At 45.4% G+C, this 23,663-nt stretch overlaps 1 protein-coding gene across 1 annotated transcript in view; it reads left to right on the top strand.

Moving 5' to 3' along the window:
- KCNT2 (potassium sodium-activated channel subfamily T member 2) overlaps positions 1 to 23,663 on the top strand; it is a 242,521-nt gene that overhangs the window by 20,488 nt on the left and 198,370 nt on the right. Inside the window, exon 2 of the mRNA XM_033961358.1 lies at positions 563 to 626. Coding sequence (XP_033817249.1) covers positions 564 to 626 — 63 coding nt within the window. The 5' untranslated portion in view covers position 563. The remainder of the gene's footprint in view (positions 1 to 562; positions 627 to 23,663) is intronic.

Consider the following 23,663-nt stretch of genomic DNA (forward strand, 5'->3'; position numbering starts at 1 on the left):
TGTAAGGATGTATCTCGTACTACACAAAAGAGAAGGAAACAATTCCTCATTTTGAGACCCCAGGCATTGCAGTTGGGCACAACATTTGTCTTGAGGTACCCCTGTAAATGTGTCGATATGTTTTCTATGAGCCACAACAGCTTCCCAGATTTATTTCTGCCCAAGGGCAATCTGTAACTACTATGTGAACCTGTTTCATCTCAGTATAATCTCAGAGAAGTTATGTTCTGACACCTACTAATTCCATCTTATTTTTCTTTGTTAAAAGTTACCTTTTAATTTTTCAGTCTATCTACAGCCCTCCTCCAATTATTGAGGACTAATTATACTCTGTGATTTATTATTTCATTGTTTAATAATTTCCATAAGAAGTTAATCCTTGTAAGGAATATTCCTAACACTGTATTTTTTCTTATTTGACTGATAAATATGTCAAAAGTTTAAAATTTAAATAAAGAATTAAAATGCAAAGAAAATATACAGTATATGAAGTTATGCATGTTTTAAATTTTTTTCACATTGATTTAAATATGTGATCTAGGTTTTTCCCTTCTCCTTTCAGAATGGATAATGCAGAGGCCTGTTTCATTCTGAGTAGTCGCTGTGAGGTAGACAGGACAGCAGCGGTAAGTTCATACGTGGAGGGGCTTAATAATAAAAAAAACATCTAAGTCCCCTTTTGGCCTAGGCCCTAAGCACTGAAAGTACAAGCAGGGAAAATGTCCATTCTCAAAAAAACGTCCAAAAGTAGGTTTGTTTGGTTTTTTTAAATGGCCTGCCTCTACGTTCAGCTGTTTAAACGCCCAGACCATCACTACGTCTACATTAAGAACATATAATCAACCAAAAAAAAGCCTAAGTCCCAAACACCCAACACAAGAGCTTTTAGGCGAAGGAGAAGCCATTCCTTCGCCTAAAAGCTGGATTCTGTAACCGGTGTCTGTCAAAACACCAGTTACAGAATCCCCCTGCCCAGCAACAATAGTGACAGGAGAGATAGCCAATCTCTCCTGCCATGATCTATACCCCCCCAATCGAATCAGGCAGAAGGGAGCCCAAGCCCTCCTGCCTCAGCAAAACAGTGACCCTCCCAACATGATCGAGGCAGAAGGGAGCCCAAGCCCTCTTGCCCTGGCGAATCCGTGACCCCCCCCAGCAACGATCGGGGCAGGAGGGAGCCCAAGCCCTCCTGCTCCAGCGACCCCCCCTAACCCCCACCCCCACTAAAATACAGACAGGAGGGATCCCAGGCCCCCCATGTCCAGCCCCCACACCCACGATTGGCCCTCTGAACAGCCCCCCCACCTGCCAAACCGCGAGACCCCCCACCAACCATATCCCCCGTACTTGAAGAACGTTGGCTGGACAGGTCCCAAGCCCGCCCGTCCAGCAGGCCTGCTATCCACAGAATGGCAGGTCTTAGGGCCTGATTGGCCTAGGTGCCTCAAGCCCCGCCCACAGATGGGGCCTGAGGCACCTGGGCCAACCGGAATAGGCCCCTCCTGTGGGTGGGGTCGTAGGCACATGGGCTGGGGGGGCTGGACGTGGGGGACGTGGGGGGACTGTGTCAGGGTAGGAGGGCTTGGGCTCCCTCCTGCCCCAATCATGTTGGGAGGATGGTGGTTTCGCCGGGGCAGGAGGGCTTGGGCTCCCTCCTGTCCCGATCGTTGCTGGAGGGGGGTGGATCGCAGCAGGAGAGATGACTCATCTCTCCTGCCGCGATTGCGATCGCCCACCTCCCCGAACCTCGGCACTTCGGGGTGAGGATCGCGGCAAGGGAGATGCCCTGCCATGATCTTCACCCCGAAGTGCTGCGATCGTTGCGGTAGGGATAGGCTGGTTGCTGGGGCTGCTGAGCTGATTGCGGCAGCTGCTTTTTCGGCACTTATACCTGTTTTGGCTTGGTCTAAGTCAAAACGTATAAATGCTGACTAGGCAACCTGCCTAAACCTTTGGTTATACCTGCTGTACGGCTATGTCTAGGTCGGCTCACCTTCTGCCCCCCTCCCGCCCTTTCCCCGCCTCTAAAATCGCCTCTTTTCGCTCTATGCATTTAGAGGCAGGGGAAAGGCCTAAGCTGGTTTTAGATACGTTTAAAACCAGCTATTGTTATGGGTACTTGGACGATCAGGCTTTTTGATTGTCCAAGTACCCATTAAGGCCACTTTTTAGACATTTTTTTGTTTTGATTATGAGCCCCATAAGATTTTAAAATCATTTTGTAACTTATCATACCATTTGGTGAGGTTTTGAGCATTCTCTGTGAAAATAGCAGATGTTGAAGCCCCACCGGCCAAAGTGATTCACTCCTGCCTGAAGAACCATGAATTCCCCACCCCCAGATTACCAATAATGTTAAAGTTGTTTTTTGATGAGGCAAAAACCTTACAAAAGTTTAAGAATGAGGGAAAGTAAGAATTCAGTCACGGAAACATTCCAAATCACTATATATTCATGCTATATTGTTACTTAGAGCACTGTTCTTCAACCACTGGTCCGCGGACCAACGCCGGTCTGCAGAAAATTCCTGCCACTCCGCGCAGGGCCGGCGAGATCGACGCCGTTAAATTTCCTGCCCTGGTGGTGTTGGTGCATATCTGCTGTTCCTCCCAGCCTCGAGCGATCAAGTCAGGCTGCTGATGTCGGGCATTCCCTCTGTGAGTCTCGCCTATGCGGAAACAGGAAGTTGAAACAAAATAGGCGAGACTCAGAGAGGGAATGCCCGGGTCAGCCTGTCTTGATCGCTGCCCCTGCCGAATCACTGAAGAGGGCCGCGGGGAAGGTGCAGGTTGAAGGGAGATGGTCAGCGTGTGCGGGTGGGGGGGGGTCAGCGTGTGGATTGGGGCCATCTGTAGCATCTGTGCTGAGAGTCTGCCCAGGTGCAGGATGCGGTGGGTAGGGGCCTCTGGCTTGTCTTGGGCAGCAAGGTCTGTGGTGCAACGCTGTTTTAGCCGGCTTGGGGGGGGGGGCCGCAAATGTGCAGGGCATGCAGGAGCAAGATCATGGGGAGCCTTCGACAGTGGCTCTCTCCCCTCCCAGCAGCTTTTGTACTTATCAGGGCAGTGATTCACTTCGGCACCTTCCCCTTTCCTCAGAGGGCAACGGACCCAAGGCTGCCTAAGGAAATCACTGCTGCAGGCAAGTACTGAGAACTGTTGAAAGGGGAGGAAGCCACTGTAGGAGACTTGGAAGCTGCTGGATAAAGGGAGAGCTGCTACTAGACCTGGAGGGAGGTAGAATGAGAGATGCTGCTGGGAGGGAAAGGGATGGGAAGAGAGTTAATGTAGGATAGGGGAAGAAGGGAAGGGAGAAGGAAAAAAGGAAAGAAACAGCTGACAGGGAGATTACAGGATGGGAAGGGGGTCAGGGGTCAGGGTGGAATGGAGAGATCAGATGAGGGAAAGGGGGAGAAAGAGGAATGAGAAAGTAGAGAGAGATTGATGCTGGAAAGGGGGTCAGCAGAGAAATGAGAGAGGGATAAAAATGCTAGATCTGGTGTAGGAGAGATAAAAATGAAGAAAGCAGTGAAGCTGGAATGAATGATATAAAAAGGAGAGAGGAGGCACAGGCTGGATGGAAAGGGGAGAGGGGCATAGAAAGAAGTCAGATACATATGGAAGGGGGAGAGGGCAGACAGTGGATGGAACGGGCAGATGCTGGATTGAACAGACAGGGCAGATGCTGGAAAGAAAAGAGTGAAAAGAAGATGAAAGCAGAGACCACAAAAGGTAGAAAAAATAATTTTATTTCTATTTTGTCATTAGAGTATATCAGATTTAAAATATATATCCTGCTAGAGACATAACTGGGGACTGCAAAGCACAGGCAGTGCTTCTTTAGCTTCCAGCTGGCTTAGGGCTCTCTCTGACCAGGGGACACTCCCCTAACACTATTCCTGTCATGTGTGACTGCAGTATTCTATTAGCATGATATTTCTGTGTAGCATTCTGTAATAATTTGGCTTGTTAAGTTTTCTTGATAGTAGAGGGGATATATGTGAAGGAGAGGGGAGACAGGGGTTTTGTTGGTCCTTGCTCTATATATTTATATTTATAAAATGGCAATTGTACAGAATATTGTTTCTTTTTATACTTTAGTAAAATACGTTCAGTATAAAATCATAACTGAGGCTTGTGCGGATGGGATCAGATGGTTTGTGGGGACTGAGCTTGCAGAGACGGGGCGGAAATGTGTTTTTTTATTTTGGTCTTAGTAGTTTGCCGGTCCACAAAATAATTCTTTTATTTTTGCCAGTCCACGGGTATAAAAAGGTTGAAAAACACTGACTTAGAGCCACAACTACAAAATATAAACAGGGATGGGGGGAGGGAGGGATAAGAAAGCATTTGCAAAGAAAACCCACATCTCTAGGACATTTTGAATTGCTGTATATAGCTTAAAGACATGAAACACATATCCAAAAAGCTTGTACCAGTAGCTACAACAATGATACATAGATATCATAGATATACATAGATATCATAGATAACTAGAACTTATAAAGTAAAGACAAAAGACCACATATCTGACCCTTGGTCAAACCCCTGTGGAGTACCACAAGGATCTCCATTATCACCCATACTTTTCAACCTCTACGTATCCTCACTGGGCACCACTCTAGACTCCCTAAATATAGTCTCATTCAGCTACGCAGACGACATAACAATCCTTCTCCCCTTCAATACCCAAGACCCCAACTCATCAGGACGACTGGAAAAAACTCTGGAAACGGTAGAAACATGGATGACCAACCACAAACTGAAACTGAACACGGATAAAACCAAATTCCTGCTGCTAGAAAAAGACAAAGAACCTACCTTAACTGATCTGATGACAAACGCAATCACATACCCAATACAGCCAGCACTCAAAATCCTGGGAGTAACGATAGACAGGAGATGCACAATGCAGACTCATACCAACAAAACCATCCAAAAAGCCTTCTACACCATGCGCAACCTGCGAAAAATAAGAAAATTCTTTGACAAAACACAATACAGGATCTTAGTCCAATCACTTGTACTAGGACTTGTAGACTACTGCAACAGCCTTTACCTACCCTGCCCCGCTTACATGACCAAACAATTACAGACAGTACAGAACACAGCACTCAGACTTATCTACTCGCTAGGAAAATACGATCACATCACTAATGCCTACCTCGACTCACACTGGCTACCGATACAAGCAAGAACTCAATTCAAACTATACTGTCTATTATTCAAAGCACTAAACGGAACAGCACCTCTCTACCTAAACAGCCGCCTAACCCGAAACCTCTCAACTAGAGTAAGGAGAACCCAGACCCCATTCACCTACCCCTCACTCAAAGGCACAAAACGCAAAAAGCTATATGACAATCTACTTGCTACACAGGCCGCGAAAATTGACCCCATCATATCCAAGCTGCTGACCACAACTACGGACTACAAAGCGTTTCGAAAAGATATAAAAACCATACTATTCAAAAAACATATTCCATATTCCATCTTCTTCTCTCCCTTCATAACCTCCTGCAACTCACAACCAACTGCAATCTCGTCCCCATAGGCAACATCTAATCTAGTAGCAACGGGCGAAAAGCCAATTCATATCTAGAAACACAGTTTCCCCAAATACCGAAAAATCAGATATAAAAACCTAGGAACAGACGATCTTTTGGTAACATAAGATTATGCTTTGCAATGTTATGTAATGTAACATAAGGTTATGCGTTGTAATATAACATAAGGTTATGCCTGGTAATATCATGTAATGTAAGTTATGCAATGTACTGGAATTATAAGGTAAAATAACATAAAATAACTATACGTAAAGTCTTGTAAAGTTATGTAAGATAAATTATGTAAGATAAATTATGTAAACTTAATGCAAGTTATGCAAGCACGGTAAGGATAATGTAAAGTAACACAAAGTAACACCACGTAAAGTTATGTAAAGTTATGTACGAAAAGTTATGTAAAGTTAGGTATGCAAAGTTTGTAAAGTTATACAAATAATTGTATTGTCATCGCCTGGAAATGACCAGCCATCTTCTAATGTAATCCGCTTAGAACCGCAAGGCACAAGCGGAATAGAAATCACTAATGTAATGTAATGTAATGTAATAAAAATGGGCTTCATAAAGTGAACTTAAATATTATCAAAATATTGGAAAAACTTTAACACAAAACAAACAAATTTTTTTTTAAAACTCTTGAATTTAATATAAATAACCTTTTATAAACAAACCACAGTGTTACTGTATCACCATGGCAAATACCAAGTTGCCCCCAAGGAAGGCGTTGAAATGCACGCCACACAGCTATGGCTGGAGTGGCTCCGTCAAAGTTGGTCATTTATAACACTTCTAAAAAAAACTGTGGTATGTGAACACAAAAAAAGGAATGGAACAGAAATAGAACAGGAATGGAACAGGAATAGAAATAATACTGTGCTGAGGTATGATAAATAGAGCCATCGCTTACTGTGTTCCTTCCAACAAACCAGACAATATACAAAACTAAAACGTACTACTATTGCAACAAAGAAAGTGAATATCCTGAATACAAAATAACTTAGAACAAAAATGTGAATAATAAAGCTCAATGCATGTTAAATACTTGCCTTGATGGGATGATTTGAAACTAGACAGCATAATGAAAATTAAAAAACAGAAAGCCTAAACTTAAAACAAACAGGGGAAATTCTAAAACTGTTGCCTAAACTTAGACCCCAGTAGACACCCTACCAGGGAGGGGAGGGGGGGACAGGGTGCAGAGCCTGGGAGGGAGGGGGCTGGGTGCTGAGCCTGACAAGGGAGGGAGGGGAGGAGGATGGGTGCAGAGCCTGGCAGGGAGAGGCTGGGTGTAGGGAGTTGGGAAGGCAGGGAGGACAGATGCTCAGGGGGATGAGAAGACAGATACTGCACATACTGGGAGAGGGTTGGGCAGGACAAATGCATGGGCTGGGGGGTTAGGAAAGGAGGAAAAGAGATGCTGTACAAGTGGAGTAGTGGGAAGGGAGAGAAAGAAATGCTGCCGGTGGGGGAGGGAAAAGGAATTGTTGGACATAGGTGTGTGGCGTGAGAGGGAAAGAGAGATAATGTATATGGTGAAAGGAAGAAAGAGGGAGAATTGTTGACCATGATAGTGGTGGAGAGGAGGGAGGGAGAAATGTTACACTGGGAGGGAGGAGAGATGCCCCAAAGAAGGGAGAGATGTCAGACCACTGGAATGGGAAGGAGAGAGAGAGAGAGATACCAGACCACAGAATGGAAGGGAAGGAAGGGTGAGAGAGATGCCAGATTGCAGAAAGGAGAGAGATGTTGGGAAGAGGGAGGGAAGGAGAGAAAAGTATACAACATGAAAATCTACTTATTTCATACCAAAAACACAAGTTTATGATACAAACTTTCCAGTCATTTGACACACAAGAAGCTCCTTTTGTAAGACTTCTGAGAGTGGGATCTGCCAGGATAATCCCGCAAAAGATTCCAATAGTTTGCCATCATGTGTGCATCCCATCTTCCTTGGTATCTGGCTTCCATTGTTTTTATATCTTGGTGAAATCTTTTACCTTGCTCTTCGCGTAAGTCACCAAGGTTCTTTGCAAAGCGATCTAAGTGACTGTGTAGTTAGCAGAGTTTTGGTTCTACCCTGCTCATAGGTAAACTGAAATGATAATAATTGTACAAATATTTCTGATAAAATATTGTTTATTAAAATTTAACAGACAGTCCTGTTTCAAGGCATTCATTTGTACAATGGAGGAATAAGTCAGAGGGTGTAAATGCAACTTCCCTGACTTAACGCCCTCAAAATTCCATTCTGCTAGGTTCACTTAAATATACCTAATACATGACCACATTTTACTGTCTGTATACAATTGGTCATGATTACTTGATACCATATAATGTGCTTGCATGCATATTGGGGGAGTGTCTGTCCCCCTCACACAAGAATTCCTAAAAGTTACATTTTAATACTAGCTTATCTAACAAAGAAAAGGTACAGAAGAAACCAAGAAAAAGTATTACACACAACTTTAAATCATTTCTCCTTAAAAGTCAAACTACTGCTCCCGTTTTACTGAGTCATTAAGAGCATGCACTGAAAATCTTGTGTCTCAGTGAAAGAGAAGGGGGAGTGACAAATCCACTCCCACAAAACTTACATTTTCATATATGCATCCTCCAGTACAATTTTTAGAGGTAATTATATTTTAATCTGAACCCTTAAATATGAAAGTTCCTACATTATTAGTTTACTAAAATTTAAATTCATCATATATGCATTTTGTATATCCAATTAACATTTCTAACTTTACCCTGCAAAAAAGGAGAGGGAACCCCCCCCCCTCCCCTGGAATGTAATCTCTGTAGTAAGAAGAAAAGTCCATCTCTATAGCAACCAGGTCAAAAGCCAAACCTTATCTGCCGCACAGGTCTCTGGAGACCAGACTGGGCACACATTGAATCAATGGAACTTCATAAAATAAGCTACAGCCTGGGTGTATCTGCTCTGGTCTTCAACAGAGCTTATATATTAATTCTAGTGACCTGAGAGAATGCCTACTCCTGTTTCCAGTGACCTCAGCACAAAAACACATATTTAGGTCAATATATTATCCCATATTTGTCTTATCTGGTTTGTGTTCTGGCTTATCCAATTGTAATTTTATATAGCCATTTATAAACCCTTCTCCTCTGCCCTTGGATTAGGTCCTTATCTTATAAATCAAACCCTGACTAGTAAATCCAGAGCAATGGGAGGAAAATATAAAGCATAAAAAGCAAGGATACTTTGTGTTGCCATCATATCCAAGAAAGTAGAGCTGATGTGGTCCATCCAATGCAATTTTCTGAATCAGCACCCGAAATAACATAAGAACATAAGAATTGCCACTGCTGGGTCAGACCAGTGGTCCATCATGCCCATCAGTCGCTCACGCTGTGGACCTTAGACCAGTGCCCTAATTGAGACTAGCCTTACCTGCGTACGTTCTGGTTCAGCAGGAACTTGTCTAACTTTGTCTTGAATCCCTGTAGTGTGTTTTCCCCTATAACAGCCTCCGGAAGAGCGTTCCAGTTTTCTACCACTCTCTGGGTGAAGAACTTCCTTACGTTTGTATGGAATCTATCCTCTATCAACTTTAGGGAGTGCCATCTCGTCTTTATCTACTAAGTCTATTCCCTTCATTATCTTGAATGTTTCGATCATGTCCACTCTCAGTCTCCTCTTTTCAAGGGAGAAGAGGCCCAGTTTCTCCCCTTAACCATTTTAGTCGCTCTTCTCTGGACCCTTTTGAGTAGTGCTGGATGCAGTATTCCAGGTGGGAGCGTACCATGGCCCAGTACAGCAGCATGATAATCTTCTCCAATCTGTTCGTGATCCCTTCTTAATCATTCCTAACATTCTGCTCGCCCTTTTCACTGAAGCTGCGCATTGCGCGGATGGCTTCATTGACTTGTCGACAAGTACTCCCAAGTCTCTTTCCTGGGGGGTCTCTCCGAGTACTGCACCGGACATCCTCACTTCGTGTATAAGATTTTTGTTACAGACATGCATCATCTTACACTTATCCACGTTAAACCTCATTTGCTATATTGCGGCCCATTTCTCGAGCATGTTTATGTCACATTGCAGGTCTTCGCAATCCTTCTGTGTCTTCACTACTCTGAAGAACTTCGCATGGTCTGCAAATTTAATCACCTCGCTCGTCGTACTAATTTCCAGGTCATTTTTAAATATGTTGAAGAGCACGGGTCCAAGCACTGAACCCTGCGGCACTCCACTCGTGATGCTTTTCCAGTCTGAGTATTGTCCATTTACCCCACTCTCTGTTTCCTATCTGCCAGCCAGTTTTTAATCCACATGAGTACTTCACCCTTGATTCCATGGCTCGCAATTTTTCAAAGTAGTCATTTATGCGGGACCTTGTCGAATGCCTTCTGAAATTCCAGATATACAATATCGACCGGATCGCCCTTGTTTCTCTGCCTGTTTACTCCCTCAAAGAAGTGCAGCAAGTTTGTCAAAAAAAATCTTCCCTTGTTGAAGCCATGCTAGCTGGTCCTCATCAGATTGTGTCCGTCAAGGTGATCAATAATACGGTCCTTTATCATCTTTCCCGGTACCGAGGTCAGACTCATTGGTCTGTAGTTTCCCAGATCTCCCTTTGAACCTGTCTTGAAGATTGGCATAACATTCACCACTTTCCAGTCTTTTGGAATCCTTCTTGATTTGATCGACAGATTGGTTATTAGTTAAAGCAGTTCAGCTATAGCCCCATCCAGTCCCGGGGATTTATCATTTTTAAGCCTATTGTAACCACACTGTAGCCCAGGACCAGGGCTCTACAGCACTCCAAGTGGTTACCAAAAAAATAGCACTAACGTGTGACCCGAAATGGAGTCACCCTGCAGGATCGGACTGCTATTAGATAGAAACTCCAAAATGAAAGAACAAAATAAAGTCCCAACAATTGAGGCTGCTAGAAAAATAGTTCAATTTACTTATTCCTTAGTTCAGGTAAGCAGTTCAACATATAGCTGTAAAATTTGTCAGCATAGCAATCAATAATGAAGCAACAAACTTCAAAACAGGTAAGAAAACAAAACAGCTCCAAAACAAGATCAATAAGGCAGCTGAGTTTTCTAGATTTTTTATAGAGCTAGTGCAAGCCTGCTCCTAAGCAGCTTATTCAATTTACGCAGTTATAGTTCAGGAAACTAGCTCCAGAAATGCACAACATTTGAAAAGAGCAAAAATATATATATATATATATACAAAATAAAGCCTCTGGCAGCTTTATACTACTGCCAGGCGAGGAGAGTGTCCCAGGTTTTGCCAAAACAAAAGCCACTACAAGGGCCTTCAAAATCCCACCCAAGGTGACAGCAAAACCTCTCCCCAATCACACTCCTAGCTTTTCAAAATACAAACAACCAAAATAGTCCAAACAGCAAACAGTCAAAAATTCACACTTACTGTTTGCAGCTTGAGGCCCAGTCCACCTGCATGGGCTCAGGATAATCAGTTTCACACACTGCACAAGCCTCTTGAAAGTCCATGGGCTCTACATCCAGGAATGGCAAGTCTTCAGCTTGTCCAGCCTCTGTTAGCTCCATAGGCGAGGGTCTATTGCTCCTGTTAGGCACCAGGGGTTCTTCAGGGAGGCAAGGCTTGAACTTCCTCCCTAGCCGGCCTGCCTGTCTGATTTCCACTGCTGGCTTGCATACCCTAGGGCCCCGCCCTACTCTGGCTGAGTCAGCAGTGTACCTGGAGGTTCTTGGGCTCCCCCGGTAGTGGCTTGGGTACAGCTCACCTATCCCATTCCCAGCTATATCAGGCTCCCTCTGGTGGTCAAAGGAAATATTATCTGAATCCTGACCAGGAGAGACCTTGGAATTTACCTTCCGGGTTTTCCCTTTTACTTTTCTCTCTGCCCTAACTGGGACCTTGGCAGGCCTTGGGTCGGACTGGTCACACTATCAATACCTATCAATATGCCTGCATACCTCTTCTAGACTGACCGTCAACCCTGTCAGTTTCCCATCTTCATTTCCTGCGTTTAGTCTGTCGGCTTCCGGTATGTTGTGTATATCCTCTTCGGTAAATACAGACGCAAAATATGTGTTCAGTTTGTCGGCAATGGCTTTGTCCTCCTTTAGCACTCCCTTTATTCCATGGTCATCCAACAGCCCCAACGGCTCTTCCACGGGTTGTTTCCCCTTAATATATCAAAAGAACTGCTTGAAGTTTTTTGCCTCCTTGGATATTTTTTCCTCATAGTCTCTTTTGGCCCCTCTTACCGCCTTATGGCACCTGTTTTGATGTTGTTTGTGCTTTTTCCAGGTTTTGTCCATTTTTGACCTTTTCCATTTCTTAAACGAAGTCTTCTTGCCTCTGATCACTTCCTTCACTGCTGCAGTGAGACACATCGGTTCCTTGTTCTTTTTCCTCTTGGATCCCTTGTTGATACGCAGTATATATAGATTTTGCACCTCAGTGACTGTGTCCTTAAAAATGGACCATGCTTGCTCTAGCATTTTTACAGTGCTTATCCTCTTCTTAATCTTCTTCCCCACCATGAGTCTCATCTCTTCGTAATTCCCTTTTCGGAAGTTCAGTGTCATGGCTGTCGTTCTGGATCGATGTTTTGCCCCTATGTCCAGGTTGAAGCGGATCATATTTTGATCACTGCTTCCCTTCTATTTCTACACCTTGCGCCGGTCCTCATAGTCCATTTAGAATTAAGTCCAGAATTGCATTTCCTCTCATATTTTCCTTAACAAGTTGTTCCAGGAAGCAGTTGCCTACAGCATCCAAGAACTTGGTCTCCCTACCGCAGCCAGAAGTGCCTAGGTTCCAGTCTATCCCTAGATAATTGAAGTCACTCATGATAACTGTGTTGTCTCACCTGCAGTTGCGTTTAATCTCGTCCATCATGTCTCCATCAATTTCTTTGGACTGCCCTGGGGGTCAGTAGTAGATGCCAATCTTCGCTTCCGTTCCATTTGTTCCCAGAATTTTGGCCCATAGAGACTCTTCCTTTTTTTTCATTTCCGGCGTGTTCTCTCCGGTAGGCTGAATTCCCTCTTTGATGTATAGAGCAATACCCACACCTTTTTCACCTATTCTGTTTCTGCGGTATAGCTTGTATCGTGGTAGCACAGTGTCCCAGACATTTTCATTGTTCCACCATGTTTCCATGATGCCGATGATGTCAAGGTTATCTTTTTGTGCCATAGCTTCCAATTCCCCCATCTTATTTCTTAGGCTCCTTGCGTTCGTGTACATACACTTGAGTTTGCAGCCTGTTACTTTCTTGCATTTCCTTCCCTCTTGTGCCATTTCGATCCTTCAGGATTTCTATCTTGCCTATGATCCGGTAAGTCTTCCCCGCTATCTTCCTGCATGGTATCCTCTGAGTATAACAGTTCCTGAACCATCGACTCTTGGTCGACTGTCAGCTTTCCCCTTCTTCCTAGTTTAAAAACTTCTCAATTTCTCTCTTTATATTGCTTGCAAGTAGCCTCGTTCCATCTCTGCTGAGGTGGAGTCCATCCTTCCTGAATACCTTGCTCTTCCCCCAGAACGCCGTCCATTTGCGCACAAAGTGGAATCCTTCTTCCTCACACCAGCGCCTCATCCATGCGTTGACTGCTTGCAGCTCCATCTGCCTATTCTCGTCAGCCCTGGGTACCAGCAGGATCTCTGAGAATGCTACCCTTGGCGTTCTGGTCTTCAGCTTCCCTCTTAGCATCTGGAATTGGTGCTTGGGTCCTTCCCTGCTGTAGTTCCTGTTGCTCACGTGGTTTGTCCCCAAGTGGATCACCACCACCATATCTTCTTCTTCCATGCTGTCGATAATCCTGTCGATGCAGCTCACTATATCTTCTACTTTGGCTCTTGGTAGGCAGGTCACCAGCCGATCCTGTCTTCCTCCCACTATGTGGCTGTCAACTTGTCTGATGATGGAGTCCCCCACGATGATTGCTGTCCTCTCTATCTTTTCTTGCATCTCTAACCAGAGGTCCATGTCCCTGGTGTATGATCATCTCTCCAGCTGTAGGTCCGTGTCCTCTGTGCACTTCCATCTTCCGTCATCCTGGCATTGGCTTGCACCGGACTCATCTTCCTGTGGGTTCCCTCTGCTGTTTCCAGGTCTCACTGATGCGTCATCTCTTTCTTCCTTGTGGTTGTCCTCCAAGTGGTCCTCACTCACTGTAGGTGTATCTTGGTCCTCACTCACTGTAGGTGTATCTTGGCAGCGCCACTGTTGTTGGTGATTTTCCACGGCCTCCCTGTATGCCTGCTCAATGAACTTCCCTAACTCCCTGACTTCTTCCTTGATGGTTTCCTCTGTCATGAAGTTTTCTGCCTCTCTGTCCTCCTCTTCCACTGCTTGAAGTTCTTCTAGTTGCAGTATTCTGCCCTCCAGGAGTCTAACTTGCAACTTCAGGCCCTCCAGCTCCTCACATCGAGTGCATACATAAGACTGCCTCCCAGAGGGGAGGTAGTCATACATATGGAAAATAGTGCAGAAAACTGGGTAGCTCAACATCCTGCTTCTGTCTGATGCATCCATTGCTGTCCGCTTGCCGGTCTGTCGTCTGAAGTCATTGCTGTCCGCTTGCCGGTCTGTCGTCTGAAGTGCTTTCTCCTTGTGTAGGAATCTGTGTAGCATCCTTGCTGTTACTGTGAAGTTATTTTCTTGATTTTAAACCTGCTACCCCTGTTGCTTGTGTATGTCCTCTGTGTCTGCTATGATTGCCCTCTGGTACTACTGTGTTTGTTTATCTACTGCTTGTCTGTCCTGTTGCCCTTGTGATACTTGCCTTGTCCTTCCCTAGTGTTTCTTCTTTGCTCATCCCTTTCAAGGGGGAGCTCCGGTGGATGACATCAGGGGGTGGGCGGAGTTACCTCTCGATGATGCCTAAAGTGACCATACATCCTGTTTTCAACGGGACCGTCCCGTTATTGGACCAACCATCCCGTTCTCCCGAGCCACCGCTTCGGGACGCCGAAATGTCCCGTTTTCAGGGACAGCGGCCCGAAGTTGTGTGTGGGGACAAGGGAACGGTCCCTCCAGTGCCAATTTAAACCCCCACAGTGTTCTCTGCGCCCGGCTAATCCTGCTACTGCCACCTATGCTCCTTCCTGGGCTGACTCCAGCATGCAAATTGAACCCACGCTCTGGGGCTCTAATGTGTGTGTTCCGGCTTCCCTTCTCTTCCCTCCAAAACCGGAAGTTACGTCTCGGGGGGAGGAGAAGAGAAGGGATGCTGGCACGCACACGTTCGAGCCTCGGAGCAGGAGTTCGCTATGGGCAGCGACGGAGGGAAGCTAAGGGAGACACGTCAGCGATGGAGGGAAGCTTACAACTTGTTGCTCTTCCTTGCTTCGGGCCTTCCTCGCTACCGGGTCCGACTCCTGCCTATTTTCTGTTCCGCAAAGGCAGGACCCGGCAACGAGGAAGGCCCGAAGCAAGGAAGAGCAGCAAGTTGTAAGCTTCCCTCCATCGCTGACCTATGGAAGATAGGTCAGCGATGGAGGGAAGCATGCGACTCTGCCGATGGGAGGGATGGGAAGAAAAATGCTGCTGCTGCACCCAAAGGGGGAGGGGGGAAGAGAAAAGCTGCTGATGCTGCACCCAAGGGGGGGAGGGGGAACAGAAAAGCTGATGTACCCAAGGGGGGAGGGGGGAAGAGAAAAGCTGCTGCTGCTGCACCCAAGGGGGTGAGGGGGAAGAAAAAAACTGCTGCTGCTGAACCCAAGGGGGTAGGGGAAGAGAAAAGCTGCTGCTGCACTCAAGGGGGGAAGAGAAAAGCTGCTGCTGCTGTACCCAAGGGGGGTAGGGGGGAAGAGAAAAGCTGCTGCCCCAAGGGGGGAGGGAGGAAGAGAAAAGCTGCTGCTGCTGCTGCTACACCTAAGAGGGGGGGGAGGGAGGAAGAGAAGTGCTGCTGCACCCAATTGGGGAGAGAGAGGGAAGAAGGAAGACAGGGAAGGGAAATGAGAGGGATGCCAAGACCATTGGAGGGAGGGAGAGATGTCAGGGTATATGGGGGGAGGGGAAGAGACAGATGCCAGACCAGGAGGAAGGCAGAAGAGAAAGGAAGAAGAGATGCCAGATAATGAGTGGGAGGGGGAGATGGAAGGAGATGAGAGAGATGGGAAGGAGATAGAGATGCCAGACCATGGGGTGGAGTGGGAAGGAAGGAAGGAAAGGAGAAGAGAGAGATGCCAGAGCATAGGGGAGGGGGTGGAGACAAAGGCTGGAAGGCAGTGAGGGGACATATGAAGGAGGCACCAAGGACACTAAGGACATAGGAAGGAGGTGCTGGGGGCACTAAGGACATAAGAAGGAGGCACTGAGGGCACTGAGGACATAGGAAGGAAAGAGGGAGGGAATAGAAAGGGACAATTGTTGGGCCTGAATGCAGAAAGAAATAAATGAAAGAAAGGATGCACAGTCAGAAGGAAACACAACCAGAGACTCATGAAAGTGATCAAAATGTGTCAATTTTGAGAATTTATATCTGCTGTCTATATTTTGCATTATATTTGTCTATTTTTCTATAGTTACTGAGGTGACACTGCATATTTTAAAGTCATCTGCCTTGACATCTTTGAAAACCCCCAAATTATAAATAATTAACATTTTCTCTGCGTATAGTGTGCTTTGTGGTTTTTTAAAAATTTTATGGTTACCATTATGAATTAATAAGATATTATGTGTACATGAAAAATGAATGGAAGAAATTGGGGGTGTGGCTGGGGCAGGGTTGGGGCAGGACTGAATATTAATAGATGTCCCGTTTTGAAGAAAAAAATAAATGGTCACGTTACTGATGCCCCTTGCTCTCTCTCTCCTTCTCCTTTCCTGCCTCCTGCTAGGTAGGAACAGGTCAAAAACCCCAAGGCACCAAGATTTATTATTTTTTTTTAATGTTGGCCTGTGTTATTGGGCTGGGTAGCTTATCTAATCAAGCACAGAGTGTGGGGGAGGGAAGATTTTTTTTAAAAGGCAGAAAATCGCCTAAGGAAAGTGAGATAGCAACTGCTGGTGCTGCAGCAGCTAAAAAGGCCAGGTCAGAGTACTGAAGGGAGTTGTAGCTGTAGATGTTGTTTCTGTTACCATGTAACTGGCCCTTGGGGAGTGCAAGACTCCAAGCTGGGGTCAGAGAGACTGCTATACTTCCAAGCTGCAACAGGAAAAATAGAAAACCTGGAGCACAATAGCTGTTTATGCCAAGGGGAGCGGGGAGGTCAGTGCTGTGCCTACAAAGGAGTAAGGAAACAAAATTCCATGATGGGAATGTGGGAGGAAGCCTGGTTAATCCTGCAGCAGGGCCCTGACAGGGTTGAGTACTATCCCTGGGAACGAGATGTGCTTGGAGAAACAAAAATCAGGCACTCCTTAAAAGTACAGAGAAATTAAGGAAGGCAGTCGGCAAAAGAACTAAGGGGGGCAGCTAAGAGAGCCCTAGAGATGAATCAGCCCAGTATCAGAGAGGGCCCAAAGCAGGAATCCTTTAACAAGGAGGTGACTGACAAGGAATCACCTGGGGAGCCAAGAAGGAGAGAGGCAGAAGTTGTTTCCAAAAAGAGCAAGCTAAGTGACTTGCCAAAAGTTAGTAGGCTTCAGGAGATTAAGTGCCTTGACAAAAGCAGGAAGTCAGAAGCCAGACAAGTAGCTGGGCAGCAAAAGAAAGTGATCCCTGGGCAAAAGGGTGACTTGTAACCCAAGATCAGAAGTCCCAAGAAAGAAAAGGACAACAGGTAGAAATTAAGTGCTTGTCTCAGACACAGCCCAAAAGAAGGAAGAAGGAAGTCAACCACTGTAATGATAGGTGATTGAAGATCTGAGTAGTGACATGGAGGAAGCAGATGCTGGAGAATTACTGGTAGCCATTGGATGTGAAATCTATGAATTCAGTAAATCCCAGGGATAGAGTTCAAGGTCAGCTGCTTTCTACTGGACTGGCTATCTCTGTAACTTGGACAATTTAGGAACATTGATGTGGTAGGTCCCAATAGTTATTCTAGTTACTTTGCTGTTTCTGTATGAATGCTGAAGGAATTGTGTGATACGGATGGTTGTGTGATGGTAGCCTTGGAGCAGTCTCAGGATTCCCTGTGAATGTGGGGGTCATGGGTACCCTTAGAAAGAGTTACCTTCAACCCTTTGGGGGGTGCCCCTGACAGCAGAGGGAGCTCAACCTATGAGGGTTGAGCTGAAGAGGGAGGATATGTGAGGGATTGAGGGGTACTCCCTCACTGAAACTATAATTACACTAGACAGCATGGGGGCTAGCTCAAATAGGTTACAAGTAGTCTTCCTTAGGGTAGATGGAACAAGAGGGAATACCCCCACAGAGTACACACAATTCTGAGTCTGGGTTAGGCATAAACTGTAGTTCTGGGTATGGGGAGTCCGGGAAAGGTGCACGTTGCAGCTCTGGGTCTAGGAAGAGTATGAGACATGCAAATAATGCTAAAGGTGGCCTAGTTGCTATAGCAGGAATGTCCCCACTGAGACATAACAAACATACAACATGGAGGGCTATGTACGTCAACGCCCACAGTCTGGGAAACAAGATCCTGGAACTGGAAACAGAAATGATAAATGCCGACTTGGATGTGGTGGCGATATCTGAGACCTGGCTCACAGACTCCCACGGATGGGACATGGTCATACCGGGTTACAACTTGCTTCGCCGGGACAGGGAGGGCAAAATGGGAGAAGGTGTAGTATTATATACTAAAGATAACATTAAAGTCACCAGAATCACAGATGTACGGTACACTGGGGAATCCCTTTGGGTAAATTTGGCCAGAGGGAAGGACAAATGCCTGTATCTTGGCGTAGTATACAGACCCCCAAGACAACAGGATGACCAAGATATGGAATTAATCGGAGATATAGAGAATATCACCTTGCGTGGTCACACAGTATTGTTAGGTGACTTCAACATGCCTGATGTGGACTGGGTCACGCTTTCCTCTGCTTCATGCAGCAGCAGGAGGCTATTAAATTCCTTGAAGGGAGCAAGACTAAGGCAACTAGTGTTGGAACCAACAAGGGATCAGGCAATCCTAGACCTGATACTTACCAATGGAGAAAGTGTCACAGAGGTCTCGGTGGGCAACACATTGGCCTCCAGCGACCACAACATGGTATGGTTCAATCTCAGAAAAGGTTTCACTAAATCTACCACACTGACCAAGGTCCTTAAATTCAAGGACACAAACTTCAAAGAAATGGGAGACTTCGTTCACCAGGTGCTGCAAAGCCAAACAGAAACCGATAACGTGGAAGAAATGTGGTCAACTATGAAAGCCACCATACAGGAAGCAACAAACCGCTATGTTAAATCGGTAAGTAAATGAAGTAGGAACAATAAGCCACAATGGTTCTCTACGGAGATCTCGGACCTCATCAAGGAGAAGAAAAAAGCATTCATCTCTTACAAACAATCAGGGAAACAGGACTCCAGGGAAATCTATCTGACCAAGTCAAAAACAGTCAAAACAGCAGTTAGGGAGGCCAAATTCCGAATGGAGGAGTCTTTAGCAAGGAACATAAAGAGAGGAGATAAATCCTTTTTCAGGTATATCAGTGACAGGAACAAGAACTCAGGTGGGATAGTACGCCTCAGGAAACCAGGGGGAGACTATGCAGAAACGGACTCGGAGAAAGCCCAACTGTTAAATGAATACTTCTGCTCAGTCTTCACCCGCGAGGCGCCGGGACTTGGTCCTCAGCTGCAGACAAGGGTTGACTCAGCTGATCCATTTAGTAATTTCGAGTTTACGCCCAGCAGTGTCAACTGCGAGCTGTCAAAGCTCAAGGTTAACAAGGCAATGGGGCCTGACAACCTACACCCCAGGGTGCTCAGGGAGTTGTGTGATGTCTTGGCGGAACCGCTATCCGCACTCTTCAATCTCTCCCTTAGTACAGGTGACGTCCCGTTGGACTGGAAATTAGCTAACGTCATTCCACTTCATAAGAAAGGCTCCAAGATGGAAACAGCAAACTACAGACCGGTGAGTCTCACATCAATAGTGAGCAAACTAATGGAAACTCTAATCAAATGCCAATTGGATACGATCATGAACGAGGAGAATCTACGTGATCCCCGTCAACATGGATTTACTAAGGGGAGATCCTGCCAATCCAACCTGATCGGCTTCTTTGACTGGGTGACGAGAAAGCTGGATGTTGGGGAGTCCCTGGACATCGTATACCTGGACTTCAGCAAAGCATTTGATAGCGTACCACACCGCAGGTTGCTGAGCAAAATGAGTTCTATAGGATTGGGCGACACGCTGACGAAATGGATTGGGAACTGGCTTGAGGGTAGGCTTCAGAGGGTAATGGTGAATGGCACCCCCTCCGAAACGATGGAGGTGATCAGTGGAGTGCCACAGGGCTCCGTCCTGGGCCCGATCCTGTTCAACATCTACATAAGAGACTTGGCAGAAGGTCTCCGAGGTAAAAGTTTCAAGTTTCAAGTTTCAAGTTTAATATGTTTTTGATTAATCGCTTCATCTAAATTCGAAGCGATGTACAATATAATAAAATACAATGTAAAAACAGAATCATAAAAGATAATACTCACAAGGTTAACAAACAAATTTGACGAGACTGGAGACAAGAGGAAAGTATGGGGAAAAAGTTACATTTTAAATAAAAAAGAATAAACATAAAGGGAAAGCACATAAGGGAGGGATAATGATAATAATTTTAAAAAGATAAAATTTAGTAGAAGAGTAAAATTGGAAATGAAACTCGAAAGAAAACTTTATAAAATTCTCATGATTATTTAAAAAAGACACTTAGAAGCATAGTTAGTTTAAGAATGCGTCATTAAATAGGAATGTTTTTAGTTTACATTTAAATTTTCCTAAATTAGATTCTTCTCTTATAAAGCTCGGTAGAGAATTCCATGTCTGGGGTGCAGTGACTGAAAAAATAAACTGACGTCGCGTATTTATTATTTTTAGTGATGGGATCGTTAGAAGATGTTGTGCAGCAGATCTTAAGGTTCTATTAGCTGTATAAGGGATAAGCAGTTTGTGAATGAAAGCAGGAGTTTTATAAAGAAGGGATTTAAAGGTGAGCAAGCAGAGTTTGTATATTATTCGATGACCCACCGGAAGCCAATGGGCTTCCTTAAGGAGCGGCGTTACGTGATCGAATTTTTTTGCTTTGTAGATAAGTTTGATGGATGTATTTTGTATAATCTGTAAGCGTTTTATTTCCTTTTGTGCTATACCTTTGAACAGGGCATTACAGTAATCTATCTTTGAAATGACAAGTGAATGAATGAGGATATTTAGAGAGTTGGCATTAAGGAACTGTGATACAGAGCGGATTTGTCGAAGCCTGAAGAATGAGGACTTTATAACATTACTAATATGGTCATGGAAGGAGAGAGAGTGATCGAAAGTAATTCCGAGTATTATTCGCTGATGACGCCAAACTAAGCAATGTAGTGGCCAAGAGTACAACAGACAAAAACTCAATGCCCGACAACATGATGCACGACCTACTACTACTGGAGCGCTGGTCTAGGTCCTGGCAACTCAGCTTCAATGCCAAAAAATGCAAAGTCATGCACCTAGGCAGCCATAATCCATGCAAGACTTACACCCTAAATGGCGAGATCCTAACAAGAACTGAAGCAGAGCGTGACTTAGGGGTGATCGTCAGTGAGGACATGAAGGCTGCCAATCAAGTGGAGCAAGCTTCCTCCAAAGCAAGGCAAATCATAGGTTGCATATGCAGGAGTTTCGTCAGCTGTAAGCCTGAAGTCATTATGCCATTGTATAGATCCATGGTGAGACCACACCTGGAGTACTGTGTGCAATTTTGGAGGCCGCATTACCGAAAAGATGTGCTGAGACTAGAGTCGGTGCAGAGAATGGCAACCCGGATGATCGCGGGTCTCAAGGATCTCCCTTACGAGGAAAGGCTGGATAAGTTACAGCTCTACTCACTCGAGGAACGCAGAGAGAGGGGAGACATGATCGAGACGTTCAAGTATCTCACGGGTCGCATCGAAGTGGAAGAAGATATCTTCCTTCTCATGGGTCCCACGGCAACCAGGGGGCACCCGTGGAAAATCAGGGGAGGGAAACTGCACAGTGACACCAGGAAATTCTTTTTCACTGAGAGAGTGGTTGATCGCTGGAATAATCTTCCACTTCAGGTCACTGAGGCCAGCAGCATGCCTGATTTTAAGGCCAAATGGGATAGATACGTGGGATCTATTCACTGAGTTAGGGGGGAAGGATCATTGCGGTGGGCAGACTGGATGGGCCGTGGCCCTTATCTGCCGTCTATTTCTATGTTTCTATGTTTCTATGTAACATAAAATTTTATTTGTATACCGCTATACATAATGTGACTTTTTATTTTTTTCATCAAAACGGGACATTTATTAATATTCAGTCCTGTCCCCAATCCCTCCCTAGCCCCACCCCCAGCCAAACCCTAGCCCCGCCCCTAACTTCTTCCATTCCTTTTCATGTACATACAATATCTTATTAATTCATAATGGTAAACATAAAATATAAAAAACCCACAAAGAACACTGTACGCAGAGAAAATGTTAATTATCATTTACGAGTTTCAGGGTTTTTTCAAAGATGTCAAGGCAGGTTACTTTAAAATATGCAATGTCACCTCAGTAACTATAGAAAATAGACAGCAGATATAATTTCTCAAAACAGACACATTTTGATCACTAAATTGATATAAAATCATTTTTCCTACCTTTGTTGTCTGGTGATTTCATGAGTCTCTGGTTGCACTTTCTTCTGACTGTGCATCCAATCTTTCTTTCTTTCTTTCTTTCTTTTGCATCCAACATTTCTTTCACAATCCAGCCCCATCCCCTTTGGGACCAGGTCTCTCTCTCTTTTCCCTCTGTAACTCTCCCCAGATCCAGTGTCAGTTCTCCTTTCTACCTTTGTTCCAGGTCTCCCTCTCTCTCCCCCTCTTTCTGAACCTCCCATAATCCTGCATCTGGCTCCTGTCTTTCCCCTTTCATCCAAGCCTTTTTCTCTGTAGTTTTTCTAATGTGCTTAGAACCCCCCTCCCCTTTCTCTGCCTCTTTCTCTCTTTCTTTCCTTCCTCCCTCCTTCCCTCCCAGCAGATTTTAGCATATCTCTCTCCTCCTTTTTTCCCTTCAGATCTAGTATCTGTCTCCTTCCTCTATTCCTCCTCTCAGGTCTGGTATCTGTTTCCTCTCCTTCCCCCCTGCTCTGGCATCTCTCTCTCCGCTCCCTTCCTCCTGGTCTTCCCTGTCTTCCTTCTCAATTTATTTTCTGCCTCTGTCTAAATTCTTTTTTATTATTCAGTCCTCAGTTTCCCTCTTTCACTGTGTCTACCTATAGCTTGCCACCTCTTTCCCTCACCCCTTCCAGTAACTAACTCTATCCTCTTCCCTCAATCCTGCATGTGCCTTTTTTTCTTTCTCCTCCCCACTTCCTTCCAGCGTCTGCTCCCCCTGTCCCTCACACTTTCATTCGGTGGCTGTCCCTCCTCTCCCCCACACTTCCATTCAGTGTCTGTTTCTCTCTCTCTACCCCTTCCATCTACTGTTCACCCTCTGTCTCGCCCCTTCCATTCACTGCCCTCTCTGCTCTTTCCATCCAGTGTCCGCCCTCTCTCTCTCTACCATATGGCATATTCCCTCTTTCTATGCTCCTTCCATAAACTATCCATCCTGTGCCCCTTCTCTCCTTTGTACATGATTGATTTCAGCTGCCACCTCTCAATTATTCTCTCTCTGTCACCACCCCTCCCCTTTTCTTCCATCTCTCCCTCTCCATGCTCTGACATCTCCTCCTTCCTTTCCCCCTTCCTTTTCCCTTGGTCTGGCATACCTTCCTCCTTCCCTTCATGCCCTGGCATCTCTTCTTCCCTCCAAGCCCTGGCATCTCCTTTCATTCCCTCCCTCATTTTCCTTCTCCCTCCAGTGGGGTACAGCAACACTCTCCCCCCTCTGCTCCCTTTCCTCCTTCTGTCACCCAAAGCCTGGTGTCCTGAAATTCATCGAGCAGCAGCAACATTCACAATTCACTGCTGTTGCCGGCTTCAGGCCTTCCTCTCTGTCGGGTCCTGTCTTCATGAAAACAGGAAGTAGGCAGGACCCGGCAGAGAGG

The sequence above is a fragment of the Geotrypetes seraphini genome, chromosome 10, assembly GCF_902459505.1.
Source record: "Geotrypetes seraphini chromosome 10, aGeoSer1.1, whole genome shotgun sequence".
Lineage (NCBI taxonomy): Eukaryota > Metazoa > Chordata > Amphibia > Gymnophiona > Dermophiidae > Geotrypetes > Geotrypetes seraphini.